The following is a 14,451-nucleotide window of genomic DNA, read 5'->3' as shown; positions in this document are numbered from 1 at the left end:
ACAGCAACTGTTCATTTCCAATCATCTGAAATGTCACATCTGAAGGTAAAGGTTGGCAAAAGTTCATCTCTTTTAACTTGACCACTTTTCGAGAAAATTTGAACTAGTCACCAGCAAGTTAAACCATCTTTGCGCTAACTGTTTCCCCATGTTTGTTGTCTTATCAGTTCATTCATTGACAGAGTCAACACAACTTGTCTCTGTTTGTTCCATGTCACTGTTTGTTGTAAGATTTCAAGGTACATGTAAGTTACTTTTGGCCATTGTTCATTGAACCTCATCACAGGCCAGTTCTGGATAGATGCCTCGTACCGCGTCAAGCACAAGAAGATCGATAATTGGGTCTACTCCAACGGGAAACGGCTGGACTACAACAACGGTCTCCCAGAGGAGATGAATCAGAAGAGGAAGCAGTGTGCTCATTTTGGGTAGGTGTTAGTCCAAGTCTTAACAAAATGCGGAAGGTTTTTGGATATGCTTACGTGGGCAAAATTCATTTTTACTTTAATAAGGATAAATGAAAACCAAGGAGGTATTCAGGTGAATGAGAACTTGATGACTCAAGAGATCATGTAGTGCGATTACTTTCGGTTTAGAATCCCATTCGATGGCTTTATTAAATGTGGGATTCTATTTCTGCAATATGGTGGAAATGGAAGCATAGAGAATTACCCTGTTACCTTATAAGGAAATTATCCGTATGAGATGAATGTGTATTCTTGCACACAAACCAATTTTTGTTTCTTAAAGATGATGGCTGATATAATGAGCTTTTTTACAGTAGGGCAGAAGGATGATCAGCACCAAACCACATATGTGGGAAAAGATATCCGCTCTGAGCGGAACAAAAGAGGGCGTGTTTTTTTGGTACTCACCGCATAGGTGCGCCAGTATATGCACGTTTGACACGGAGCACGCTGAGTACGCGTAACTAATTTACTCTGGCATGTATGGTCTTTGTGCGTGCAAGAACCCGCTTAGAACCACCTGTCTTTCTTACGCCGATTAGGGGTGCACTTCAGCTTTGGGCGGATTATGGCCATCTGTGGATTTAGCTCAAACCTGCTTAATCTCCAAATGCTTTTGAGGGCATGAAAACAAGATTGTCCAACTCGTTAACTTCCATACTTGCATCCCCCTCCTTTTTTCAATTTAAAAATGGAGTTTTGCAAAACCAACCATACCGACTACCCCGTTAGTTTAAAGAAATGTTAAGATTTTCCAATAAGACACTTTGTTGATGTTGGTTAACATCAGCATTTTTTAAAGAATTTGAAAGTTTTAGAACATTGTCCAGTGAACTAAACGTCCGTCATCATATTTGTGTGCAGCACTGAGACAGAGCCTAAGTTCCAGTGGACCTCTGGAGGTTGTCACCTGAAGAAGGGTTTCATCTGTGAGATATGTGAGTAGAAATCCTTCAAACAAAGACCTGCATCCTACTAGATTCACTTCAGAAAGCTGGCACAATTTTAAAAGTAGGTTCTAAAATCAGCCAATAAAATGGAGTTGCTTCCAAAATGCCACTTGTCCGACATTATTCTGTCATACCAAATGTCATTGCATAAGTTGTATACATGAGCCATTTTCTTCTTTCTCAAAAAAGTTCTTTTCTCACTGTAATTTCTCTTTTAGTCCCCGACAAAGGGACTCCTCGTAGTGGTCAACCAGTACGCGATGCGTCCTCGTACCAAGTCACCTTGGACATAAGGAAGACCTCGAAAACGTGGATGAAGGCTAAGCGGTCATGTGAAAGATGGGGTGGCCATCTCCTGAGAATCCCAGATGCGGAGTTTCAGGGGCTGGTCGTAGGCACCCTGGATAGCATGAAAACAGACCCAGGTGGGAATATTTCACTGTTTTGTTGGCCTATGATGGCCTGGAAATAGCTACCTGTGGACAGTCAAAGTTTCTTTGCTGTACAGAGGTTTGGTTTCTGAATGTTTCCAATAAAATCACGCTGCTAGAAAATAAAGAAATGAAGCATGCTTTTTGAAACATTTGCTCCTATTGGAGAGCCCAGTGAAAGGGCTGTATTTGACCAGTCAAGCCCCTTTATTTGACACATCAGGCCTTCATGTTGGAGTTAAAGAAAGCCTTCCCTGCACAAAAGAGTTTCCTCCACATTGTAATGAGCCAGATTGCTATTTCAAAAACCCTTTTGGGAACATAGCATGCACGTGAGTCAGCGTATGGCTGTGCTGATTGGACAGACTATCGTGCGCACGTGTAGCTGTTCCCGAATAGCCTCATACTTAACATGCGCTGTTGGAATAATGACTGGCTCATTGTAAACTGCTTGGTAATCATACAAATGTGATCAATGTCTGTGATCTTTAATGTGCTAATTGTCAGTCAGTGTCATTTGAGTTTTCTAAAAAAGATTACAACTTAATGAAATTGCTAAGTCTTTACAGTTTAGTCTCTCTATCAACTAAGCCCTCTGGAGGTATTTCTTCTAGAAATTAGAAAAACATATAACTGGTCCAGTTGAAAATCCTTGTCTTGATAATTTCCAGCATCTTCACTTTGCCCGTTGTTGCCATTTGTACTAACAATTCTAATTTTATCTAACATACACGTAATTTCCTTCTTTCTTATTGATCATCTGTAATAGACATCCTTTAATTTAATCGTTTTTTTTTTTTTGCTTGCCATGCCCTTTTGTAATCCAACCTGTCGATACGTCCCTCTTATCCAACTTGTATCTCTTCCAACTGCCTGACACCCCCCTTTGCATCAGTAGAAGATACTTTCTGGATTGATGCCCACTTTGACAAGAAAAAGATGCAGTACATAAACTCCAACGGTCAGAAGGTGGACCATTCCAATTTTGCCGAAGGGTTCCCCAAAGGTGGTTGTGCTTACTTGAGAAAGAGGTAGACTATATGCCCCTCGCCATAATGTTTGAAATAAAAGTGGAATAGGCTTGTGTGGTAATGCAGGCTATAAAGCCAGGGGCAAAGTGATGGCTGGTAGTCCAAAATCAGCCCTCAGTCCTGTGATTATGTATTCACTAGATTTTCGGGAAACGGTTTCATGAAACTTGTATGAATGCATAACATGCATAGGTTTGGCGCAACAAAGTTGTGGCATAGCAGTGCAATGTACTATAACAGACTATTTTGCACAAAATAAATGCTTACCTGCATGTGTAGAAGATTTTGATTTGTAAATATTTCAGCGGAGGATAGTCGAAGCTTTGATGACAGCTGTTTTTAAAAGATTTTATTACCATTGGTACAAAAGCGTGTTGTTACCCTTAAAAACAACCCTATGAATTTTTCCATGTTGTAAAGTTAAGCAAGGAAGTGCATTGACTCTAAAAATTATACATTTATGAATTTTTCGTTCTCAGTGTGCATTGTCAAAAGTGATTACCTCAGCCAATGCAAAGAAGCAAACCTACTCAGTTACCATATTTGACTTTCTGGTCACTTGAGCTTACTGTTGGAGTATAAAAATAACTACTTGAAAAGTTCATCAATCGTGAATCGTGACTTTCTTTTTTGATCGAGTTCAGTTACTGTGTATTAACATTTATAATGTCTTTAGTGGTGGGGAGTGGAAATGGGAGGATGGTGACTGTGATGCAGACAGACCATTCATCTGTGCTCGTGCAACGCAGAACGGTAAACCGACTAAACCAGGTAGGTGTACAAAATGAATGCCACCGTAAAGTTTAATGCAGAATACTTCCCATTCAGACCAAAAATGCTGACTTGGAATAAACATCATATCCTGTAGTTTTCTTTTGTCATTTTGAATACTTTTGCTGCTGTGGCCCTCGTTTTTTAAGGATATACTGCAATATGGACACTGTAGCTCTTTTTTACTTATATAATTTGTAATATCTAAACAGTGGATTTAGTGGTGACTCGTAATAATTTGTTTGAAAATAAGTTTGCCCTGCATCATCATGCAGTAACTGACAAAGACCTTTGGGGGATTTTATTTTGATGAGTGCTTGCTGTTGGGTCATTCTATAAATTAGGGGTCCGATATTTTCGTATCCTTATCACATCTGACATGATTTTGTACATAGTTCAGCACACATTTTCTCATTTCCAAGAGTGATTAATTAATGCAAATTACATGCCAAACAAATAGTAACTGTTTGAAATCAATTCTGGTGATATTGCCATGTCAAATAACAAAGACCTGAAGGAACAAGGACACAAAAATGTCACACTTATGTAACCTAAATTTGTGGAAAGACTCAATTCTAGAATGTTTGGTTGCATGCTTCTATAAACAGTTGCACAAATTTTAATTACATGTACATGTATATTGATACACTTGTATGCATGCTATTCACCAGAATAGCATAGTTGTCGAGACTGGCCTTGGTCTTGAACATGCTGGCCTTGGTCTTGGACCCCTGGTCTTGGTCTCGGACTGTTGATCTCGGTCTTGGTCTCGCACTGTCTTGACTACAACACTGCTACTAATAAATGCCCATATGTTAGGTGATAACCTTGGTATTTAAATTTGGCTGCACGTCACTAGCTAAGAAATGTACAGGCATAGTCTACATGTAAGAATTGACCTGTTTGGGAAAAACCCTGTGTAAAACAAAGGCCTTTTCTGTAACCACATTGCAAACACAGGCTTTTAAATTGAACACATGAATGGTTTTTGTCAAAGTGAAATACAGCCTTGCTTATGACATTAAAAAGATTGTTAAGAGGCTTCCAAAACTTGGAAATTCGCCCGACTAAAGGTAAAAATTTGATTTCCTTCAATAGACAAAGTATTCCAGATATTCTCAAGCATCACAAGAGAGAGGCATTAGTCAGTTGTTTGTCCATTCACAGTTTATATTTTCGGATTTGTTTCCCACTAGCCAAGCCATCCCGCGACAAAATCCAGACCCAGCTGCCCACGACTTACCTGCAGTACTTCACTGGCTACATGTACACCTGGCAGGAGGCAGCAGAGTACTGCGCTCAGGAGGGGGATGGCACGGGCCACCTGCTGAGGATAGTTGACCAGAACATGTTCAACGAGGTGGCCAAGGCTGTCAAGGGCTCTGCAGGTGAGCGCTAAGCGGAGCAGCATGGCTGCATTTCAAAATGTGATCATCGTGGGTGCTCAGCAAATGTGAGACAGTTCATGCCTGTATTAACCAAGATTTGGCTGGAGTGATTGATGGTGTTCGTGTGAGAACAAGCAGGTGTTTTCTTGTGCAGCTGGGATGACGGACTGGATCTGACATATTTACTGCTTTTGCATACTTTGTTGCAGACGCTACACGTAGGGCTGTCACACCCACTGGGGTGGGGTGCATGGTGTTGGCAGCAATGGTGTCTCATGTCTACCCAACTTTTAATGTTTGTCACCAATTAGGAAGTGTCTATACAGAGAGTTAATGATCCTCTTTGTTAAAAAGGGTGAATTTGAAAAGCAAAATGATTCCAAGTGATTGGAATGATTAGGAAAATGTTTAGGAGATAATGTAAAAAACTCAACTTTTGCTTAAAAATGGAAATTCAAAAGACTTTAAAGCATCCGTGCACAGCATTATGGAGCAGTTCGTGATAGTGGGACATTGTATACAAGGCATACAATTTGTACAATTCTGTATTGTAACTGATTTGGTGTTCTTCCCTTTTCATCCCAAAAGCCAATTTCTGGTTGGACGCAAATGACCTCATGTTGGAAGGCAAGTTTGTCTACTCAGACGACTCCCCGTTGGGTTACACCAACTGGTTTGAGATTGAGGGTGTGGAGAAGCAGCCAGATGGTGGCAAGGCAGAAAACTGTGTGTACATGAGGTAAGGCCATGAAGTCAGTGTTATTGCCACAGCTTGACTGCTGAACGTAAAGTAAAAAAACCACCTCCCTCGCAGCACACATATTAGTGACCCTGACGATACACATTCTACTCAAGATCGCTTGTTTTGTTCTTGTAGTTACTCAGATGATTACATGTGGCACGATGGCAACTGCAATGACCGAATGAGTTTCATCTGTGCCTTCTGTGAGTATTTAAAATGCTCAAATTGAACCAAAGCACCAGTGCTGAACTGTATTTGTAGGGTAGGCCTTCCCCGTGGCAAGGGGACAATTTCTTTTTGTCAGGAAAGTCTTGACTAAGTTTCGGGACCAAATCTGTCCCCCTGATATTTTTGGTCTCCACAACATCTATATGTCAGCACATCTGTAGACCCCCAAAGTATGGAACAAGTATGTGTACTTTCAGTGTACAGTGCTACACAAGTATTATGCACAATATGTTGTAGACAGAAATTGCAAACATTCACACTTTTTCATTAGTCTTTGAATGCCTTTGATTTATTTGGCACACTTATTAATAGGCAAGTTTAAAAGTTAAGCTTAAAGTCATCTTGCCTTTTGGCAAAAAGAATCCTCGTTATTTAGTCGCATTTATTTTTTTATAATCTTTCTCTTCCTATGCAAATAAACTGATGTGTCGGATTTGTTCTCTTCAAAATGTGCATCAAACAGCCAAGAAGCCTGTGAAGAAGGCTCCGCCACGAATCCCGGAAGGTGCGGTGATTGATGACATAAAGCCTGTCATAATTGCTGAACCCTCCACAACACCAGAACCAGGTAAGGCAACATCACCAGCCAATGGATGCCCAGTTTGATGTTTCAGCTTGGCATGGGTTATGGAATAATACAATAGGTAGACTCGACCAATGCTGAGACAGCTCTTGACAGCTGGGAAAGACCACATAAATTTACGGGCACTACCTCGTCATTCCCTGTGCAGATAAGTTTTTATGCCTCCCAGGTGCAGACATTTTGAATTCATGTGCGTATTGTCAGGCCAAGGTGAAATAGATGGAATGAATTCCTAATGATGTACTCTAACATGAAACGTGTATATTCTACGCAAATTTAACATACTGGTACATCATGTTTTCTATCATTATGACAAGCCAAAAAGGCTAAGAAAGATTCAGTAGCAGCGCTATGTACACACGTTTGTGTTGTGTACAGTTCACGTTGGAGAAACTGTGCAGTTCTCTTGCTTTAATGCCACACCAAGGGATTGCATGTTAATTCTGAATTCAGTGGTTATTACTGTAGGTTCACTGCATGCGATTTTCCATTGGGCATTCCAACCTTTAAAGTAGCAAAATCTAGAGAACGACCTAAACTGTTTGCTGAGCATTTTTTTTCTTCTGCTCTGAACGCTGTACTTCGTTGGGTTTTGATGCTGAATGTGTTGGGCATTGGAAGCAGTCCCTTTAAGCATGTTAAGAGCAAAAGCAATGCAAATGTTTTGAATTGTTCCCCTCTGGGATTTGCACCAGAGAAATTCAAAAATATATGCCGGCTATTTGTTTTTATTAGAACTCCAGCACAAAAGTGAGACAGGTGTCCTTCAAATTTCTCTTTAAATGCCTCATTGACTTTGACGTAATGGGTTAACAAATTGACTCTCACTCTTAGACATCAGTGCCATCTTGACCTATGAGGGATCCTCGGCTGAACCCAACCACGGCCCAGACTCCAAGATGGGCTGGATTGCAGCCTTGTCCGACCGCAACCAGTACGTGATCTTCGACTTCCACCAGTTTGTCCGGGTGGACGTGCTGGTCCTGTGCGGGGTCAACGTCCCCGGCTACATGGCCTGGATCACCCAGTTCCGGCTGCTGTACAAGCGATCGGCGGATGCCGAGTGGAGGCCGTACATACAGTTTGATGGGACCAGTGTATGTATTTGGATTCCTGTTGATTATGTGTTTCTTTGTTACCATACTCATGATGTACCCTTTACTCTCAGCCTCAACACTCATGAACCAAGGTGCGCGCATCAGGCCTTTTGGGGATGTTGGCCCCAAAGTACATGTAGGTTGGTGCTAGATAATGAATTACCCATTCTTGGTCGCATCCAGTAATGTTTTATGAATTGAACTTATAAATTTATTGCAGTTTTCAAATGCCGAGGTCGTGTCCTTTTTATTTGTGTTTTGATTCACAAAAAAATTGTGATAGGGTTAAATTTGAATGGAAAAGATGCAAATCTTCCCAGTCTTGCTTTTCATCATCTTATCAATGCACATGCTGCATGGACTGAGTTGTTGCATTTTCATGTAACCAGTAAAAAATATAGCAAACCTGTACCAAAGTTAACATTTGAGATTGTAATTCTGACATTTCTTTCAACTGCCATTTCCATGCCATTCCTATTGCTATAATGGAAGCTTCCATTTGTAACCCTCAAACCCCAATCATCCATATCTTTCTCAACTTTCCCCTTTCAAGTTTCAAAACACAGAGCCTGTTTATTAGTTTTATTTTGTTTTTCATTCTAGGAATTTGACAACGTTATCACAAATGCAGACGAGTGCGCAACATTCCTCTTTGATCCACCCATCCTGGGGTCCCTTGTTAAGTTCCAGCCAATCAGGTGGAAGAATGCCATCGCCGGTCGCTTTACGTTTAACGGGAGGCCCTCTGCTGGTGGGTTGTTAACAAATGTTGATTAAGGAGAAAATAGTTGAAAATAGAATTGACTGCAGCTGCCTGTCATTGATGTGTGTTCATTTGTACGTCGCAGTTCATCACTAATGATGGAAGTTTAATAGTAACAATAATTGAAAATTTATAATGCACCGCTTCCATAAAAATGATCAAAGGCACAGTGGTACAACTTAAGGAGATATATAGATAAAAATTAAACAGGATAAGAATTTAAGTTATGTATTGTTTGCATTAGGGTTGTAAATTCTCATGTAAATTCTATTATTTGTGTTTGCCCTTTATCAGTGTGATCTATTATCAAGCAGTATCAGCCTGAGCTGGATCAAGAGAGGGCTTTTTTTTACATAGAAACAATACTTCTTTGGTGGGAACTCACTGCAAATGAGCACAGCTCAGGTGCATTTTTTGCGGGACCCACCCAGCACGTGCAGCCAATTTCTGTTTGATTGTGCAGTCTTTGCGTCTGGCTTGCACATGTGTATGAACCTCAGTGAAAATTTTTCTCTGGCCTGTCTTGTCTTTGCCAACGAGTGTGCGCTTCAAGTCAGGGCGGATATGCTCTGAACTTAATGCTTGTTAGAAAAAATATGCAGGCTTGCCTGGATAGAACTTAAACCCAAGGCCTCCTCTTTAACAGTGTAGATGCCTAGATTTTCTCAAAGTTGTAGGGGTTGATAAATCATGGAAGGGATTTAGGGCCAATTCAAACTGCAGGCAAAAGTGAAACAAATTTTGATGCTAAGAAAATTTGCTGCGAAATTTGCTTGAGTTGAAATGTGTTTGCAAATTGATTGTGCAAATATTTGATGTGATGTCAAACAATAAAACTATCTATGTATGCTGAACCAATTTAATAAAAAAAATTGGCTCATGAATATGCAGCGAAGGTTATAATTTGTAGTCACAAATCTCATGGCAATTTGCTGGAATGCCTGTAATGTACTTGGAATGTCTGTAATTGTCTTTGTTGTCAATTTGATTGCATTGTTATATGAAGCAAAAGTATAGCATTTCAAGTTTTTTTTTTCGGATATGAAAATTCAACAGCACCAAGAGACATTTCCGATAAGGTTGACTACAAGATGTCTTCGGCCGTCCGCAACTTCAGGCCAGGCAGCAAGTACGGATGGATAGCCAGGAAGTCCAACAACAGGCAGTACCTGATTGCTGACTTCCGGCAGACAGTGGAGCTCTATGGCATGGATGTTGAGAAGGTCATCGTAGGCAATCGGGGAGGGTGGATCCAGGCCCTGAAGGTTGAGTACAGCGATGACGGGGACTCGTGGCTGCCTTACGAGCTGGATCCGGCCAACAAGAATGGGGTATCAAACATTGCTTCTCCCCTAACGCTCGGTCAAAGAATTTGTCAGCTCAGACTTGGTTCTAGTTCTGAGGAGCTAATGAATTAAGAACAATGAGCCGTGCTAATTTGCTGGGAGTTACGAAGCATTTGAAAAGTAGGCATCCAAATATTCCATGAAAACAGGGCATCCACTTTGCTGCAACCTTACATTTTCATATACAAAATTGGGCATCTGAAATAACCTACAGGTTATCCAAAATCCTGCTCGGATTTCTGGCTGAATTCATGCCTATGTGTCTATCGTAGACCAGTAAGTTTCAGCATTAGCTACATGTAGTTCCTCTCCTTTTGTTACTTTCTGTCTGTAGATCGTTATTAAATTGAAAAGCATTTTAGAAAGTCTTTTTCAGTTGGATTTCTTTCGTGATTTTTGAGTACGTGCCTGCATTCATTGTACATGAATGTCATTCAAGGCCTGCCCATGTCAACACTGGATGTCCTTTGGGAAGGTCCCAAATTGCAACCCTTCAATTTGATTGATTTGTTAAACTTTCACAAACTGACACTCTACAAATTTATCCATAATTTCAGTGTTTTTTTTTCAGTGGGACAGCATGTCTAAATTTCAGCCAGTCGGGAAAGATTTTGTCACAAAGATCAGCGTAATATCCCTGGCCGTATTTAGTTGTTTTTCTTCTGTTTTTGTCAGGTTATTGAAGTTCCCTATGATGACTCCAATGCAGCGAGGATAAGACACATTGTACCCATTGTGGCTCGTTATATCAAGATCATTCCTGTCAAGTGGCATAAGGCTATTGCTGGGAAAATCAGGTTCATTGGTTACAGATACAAAGGTGAGATGGTCAGAAAAATGACCAGATGCTGTTGGCTTTATGCACGGCAATTATTCTACAAAATTAAGTTGACAAAATTTTGTTCAGATATTCCACTTTAATTAGTAAAGAATGCAAGACCAATTCTGGCAATCATACCAAATTTTACATATCTAAAATTCACATTCAAAATGAGTGCATATAAGAACATCCAAAACAAATTTATTAATATCTTGAAAAATTCAAGGTTTTGGAAAGTTGGTTTATACATGTATTTGCTCTTGAAAGGTCTTGGTGGTTTATATTTTTAAGGTTTACACTGGGAGAACTGCTTTTTCTGACATCTTTCGTCTATTATTTTTAACTGAGTGCAAACTGTTGGCACATGGTGAACTAGACATTGGTTGACATGTAGTAACTTGCCTCCCATTCCTTGCAGATCTGAAGTTCCGAAAAGTAGGTGCCAAGAGTAAAGGCCAGATTGCATCAGATCAGGGGGCCCAACCTACAGTTCCAAGTAAAGTGGAAGAGAAGGAGACTGGTAAAGAAGTTTAATCATTTTTTGTATGAGTCCAATAGTAATGATTCACTTTCCAGTAGTGTGCCACCAAGTGTTTTCTGCAAAGAGGCGGTTTTACTTCACAATCGACATTTTTTATAAGTTTATATTACCCAGTAGTCAGTCATCAGTTTTTATTGTTTATGAGCAGAACTAAAAATCACTGTATATGGAAGCCTTGTAAAACTTACAGTTCAAATCACACATTCAGAAAACGTTTACAAAATCTGCTGAGTCTTCTTCCTTGGCAAGTGGATGCCAGACTTTTCTTATGATGTGCCAACAAAGTCTGACTATCTGAAATGCACGTGTATATATAACACTGGTGACCGTCATTTGTGGGTGTTAGAGTCCATAAAATGGGAGTCCGAATTTTATCTGGAACTGGAAAGGTGGTCAAAACCAGTTGGTACTTTAATTGTCTGTTAAGAACCATCCACAGGATGGGCCCTTAACCAATAGGAAGGGTACACTATGTGAGGTTTTTGTAAAAAATGCGGATTGAAAAGGGAAGCAATTGTAATGTCAACCCCCATCACATTGGAAATCAATGTAAAAGGGTGCTAAAAGGTACCAATCTTACGACTTGTAATAATCTTATTTTGCTGGTCCTATATTTCCAGGCCTTGCCTATGACCTGGACAAATTCATCGACTCTTACTACGCCAGTGCCTCAGCCAAGGGCTTTGAGCCAGGCAGCGCCAGGGGCTGGCTGTCTCCGCTGGCCTCGGCTGGCCAGTTCCTGATGGTGGCCTTCCAGGACATGGTGAGGATCCGTCACCTCAAGGTTGGGGGGATCCAGCTGGAGAACTACTCAGCCTGGATCAAGAAATTCCGGATCTTGTACAAGACCAAGGAGGACGAGGACTGGACAGTGTACATGTATGACGACAACAAGGATGTAAGTGTTCGCAAGAGTGATAATACTTAGATGGGAAACTTGAATCAGGATGATGGAAATCTGAATATCATTGGCTTTGCCTGTCACCACTGTCATTTATAAGTACATTGAGCTCCGTACATTTTGAGCTTAGAGCTATTCATCTTGTCCCCTTGAAATCCACCAGAAAAAGTTCTCTGAATGGTTGATAGAGGACAGCACCCAGCTTTACATGGGGCTTTTTGATCTTGAACATTGCGTTTGTATTCTTTCAGTTTAACCCAAAAGACATTTATTTCCATAACTTGTGACAATAAACATTTGAATGTGTGTTGTAGTGACAAGATATTAAACCAAGGGTAAAGAACAAACAGGAGTGCGGAGGTCACTTCCTGAAGAGCTAATGCTTGTTGTGGAGGACCTTTGATGAATCAAAGCTTGCAGTTTGCTATGGGTTTTCAGCACAGTGGAGGATATTAGAGGAATTAGAATGGTTCCCAGCAGTAATACTTGGAAGAAAAATCTTCCAGATTAATGCAGTTTTTCCCACACAGGCCACAGGGTCAAGGTTAATGTAATTGAATAATGTTTTGATTTGTTGCTTTTTTTTTAGAGCTGTGTTTTGCATGAAAGTTCTTGGACTTCACAATAAAATTTGAATTGAATTTCTCTAAATCTTCCCCCTTTACCAATTAGGAATTCGAGGCACCGAAAGATGCCAGCCCTGACCAGACAATGACCTTTGACCTCCCCAGTCCAATTAGGGCCAAGTATGTCAAGTTCCAGCCCACGGAATGGGAGAAGGCCATTGGAGCCAAGCTTTCCTTCTTTGGAAGCCGACTGCTAGGTGTGTGTTCCCAACATAAAAATAGACCATTAGTTCATAAAGATTCTCAAACGTCTATCAACCTTAAAAATTGCCTTGGGGCATGTGGCCTTGTGGTTGCTGTCTATACCTCTGGATCACAAGGTTTGGGTTTAAATTCTGTATTGGGTAGATACGTTGCAACCTTGGGGGAGCCTCTTCACCCTCACTTGGCACTGGGCCAACTGTAGTTAACGGTAATGGTCACTTGAACTTGTCCAGAGATTCTTCGCTTATGTTTAGCTGTTGAATATTCACAAGATGTGCAGTGACATAAAGCCGAAGCTAAGAGTTGTAATGCCTGTCTGTTTTTCCTGTCGATCCATCAGGGAGGAGAGGCAATCCCCGTGAGCGGAGGACTATGAGGCTGTACTACTCCTTCCACAAGGACAAGGTGTCCTGGTCCGGGGCTCAGGCGGCCTGCCAGACCAACGGTGGCTCCCTGGCTCGTGTCTTTGCTCCCAAAGTGCAGGAGGCTCTTGAGGATCTCATTGAAGACATTAAAATTGAAGGTGACTTTTTTCCAAGGGGCTATTTGCACTGACGGAGTTGGGCAGCTTTTGGTGTCAAGGGGGCAAATTCAAAAGCAAATGCGGCTTCGAGCTCATTCAACATGATGTTGGGGGAGAAAAATGATCAAAAGTCTTGCTTATAGTCCTGACATCCTTGCTTTTATTTTGGGGTGTTGTTTTCCAAGGGTTTTGGTGCTTATATTTGATAAACAAACAAACGCATACCAATTACTTTCTTTCCTACTCATCTATAGCAAAAAAAAAGTCCCCCCTCGTCTCCCCGCTAGATATACCACTGTATTGTAGACTGGTTTTACATTGCCATTTAGACTTTTGAGCTTTTTTTCAAAGATCAGTATACATGCAAGTTAGCCTGTTAGAATCACTAATTATGCATGGTCTTTTATGCCAACTTGCTCTGTGCTGTTCTCTGAAGAGAACTGTACTTTAAGCCGGGCAATGCTGAGCCATTACTGCTGTAAACTTTCGTAGTTGAATGATTGTTGATTGTGAGATCCAGTAGGTGAGCATACTTTATGCTCATGCACCAGGAGCACCGTCATACAAGATATGGAGTTTGGCTTACCATAAACAGTGTAGTAGAGCAGTATCTCCCTGTTCACCTGGAAGGGTAAAAATACTTAGTTTTAGCAATAGGCAGACTCTCTCAAGGCATATGAAAATTAGTCAAGCTTAAAGCCAGACTGGCCATGTATCTGTTGGAGCTCCTTTTTCCTTTTCCTTTTTGTTGCTTCCAGGTGATTGGTGGATTGATGCCTCCGATGCCAACACAGAGGACCAGTGGGCTACCTCTGTCGGACCTCTTCCGTATGCTGACTGGCTGAGTGGAAAGCAGCCAGCTAGCGTTGATGGCAAGGACTGTGGATTTCTCATGTAAATCATGATTTCATAGGTCATGTCAAGCCTTGGTTGAACCCTAATGTGATTGTTTGGTCCCTTTTTTGCTTCTCTCCTCAAATTTCTTATTGTAACTTGACATTTTGAGATCATCAAACAACTTTTGGATATTTTTTTACTG

At 40.9% G+C, this 14,451-nt stretch overlaps 1 protein-coding gene across 2 annotated transcripts in view; it reads left to right on the top strand.

Annotated features, from left to right (window-relative positions):
• LOC110985368 (uncharacterized) overlaps positions 1–14,451 on the top strand; it is a 79,752-nt gene that overhangs the window by 48,510 nt on the left and 16,791 nt on the right. For both annotated transcript variants that reach the window (XM_087146079.1, XM_087146080.1), the window contains 18 exons: positions 287–428; positions 1,332–1,405; positions 1,636–1,842; positions 2,747–2,879; positions 3,556–3,650; positions 4,847–5,038; positions 5,627–5,777; positions 5,916–5,983; positions 6,472–6,576; positions 7,426–7,688; positions 8,292–8,439; positions 9,508–9,782; positions 10,473–10,617; positions 11,036–11,137; positions 11,779–12,056; positions 12,732–12,882; positions 13,230–13,412; positions 14,171–14,306. In XM_087146079.1, coding sequence (XP_087002205.1) covers positions 287–428; positions 1,332–1,405; positions 1,636–1,842; positions 2,747–2,879; positions 3,556–3,650; positions 4,847–5,038; positions 5,627–5,777; positions 5,916–5,983; positions 6,472–6,576; positions 7,426–7,688; positions 8,292–8,439; positions 9,508–9,782; positions 10,473–10,617; positions 11,036–11,137; positions 11,779–12,056; positions 12,732–12,882; positions 13,230–13,412; positions 14,171–14,306 — 2,848 coding nt within the window. The remainder of the gene's footprint in view (positions 1–286; positions 429–1,331; positions 1,406–1,635; positions 1,843–2,746; positions 2,880–3,555; positions 3,651–4,846; positions 5,039–5,626; positions 5,778–5,915; positions 5,984–6,471; positions 6,577–7,425; positions 7,689–8,291; positions 8,440–9,507; positions 9,783–10,472; positions 10,618–11,035; positions 11,138–11,778; positions 12,057–12,731; positions 12,883–13,229; positions 13,413–14,170; positions 14,307–14,451) is intronic.

Source organism: Acanthaster planci, linkage group LG14 (assembly GCF_054643075.1).
Source record: "Acanthaster planci isolate LZ-2023a linkage group LG14, COTS_SCS, whole genome shotgun sequence".
NCBI classification, from domain to species: domain Eukaryota; kingdom Metazoa; phylum Echinodermata; class Asteroidea; order Valvatida; family Acanthasteridae; genus Acanthaster; species Acanthaster planci.
Note: the sequence above shows the minus strand (reverse complement) of the source record. Positions and strands in the feature narration are given on the sequence as shown.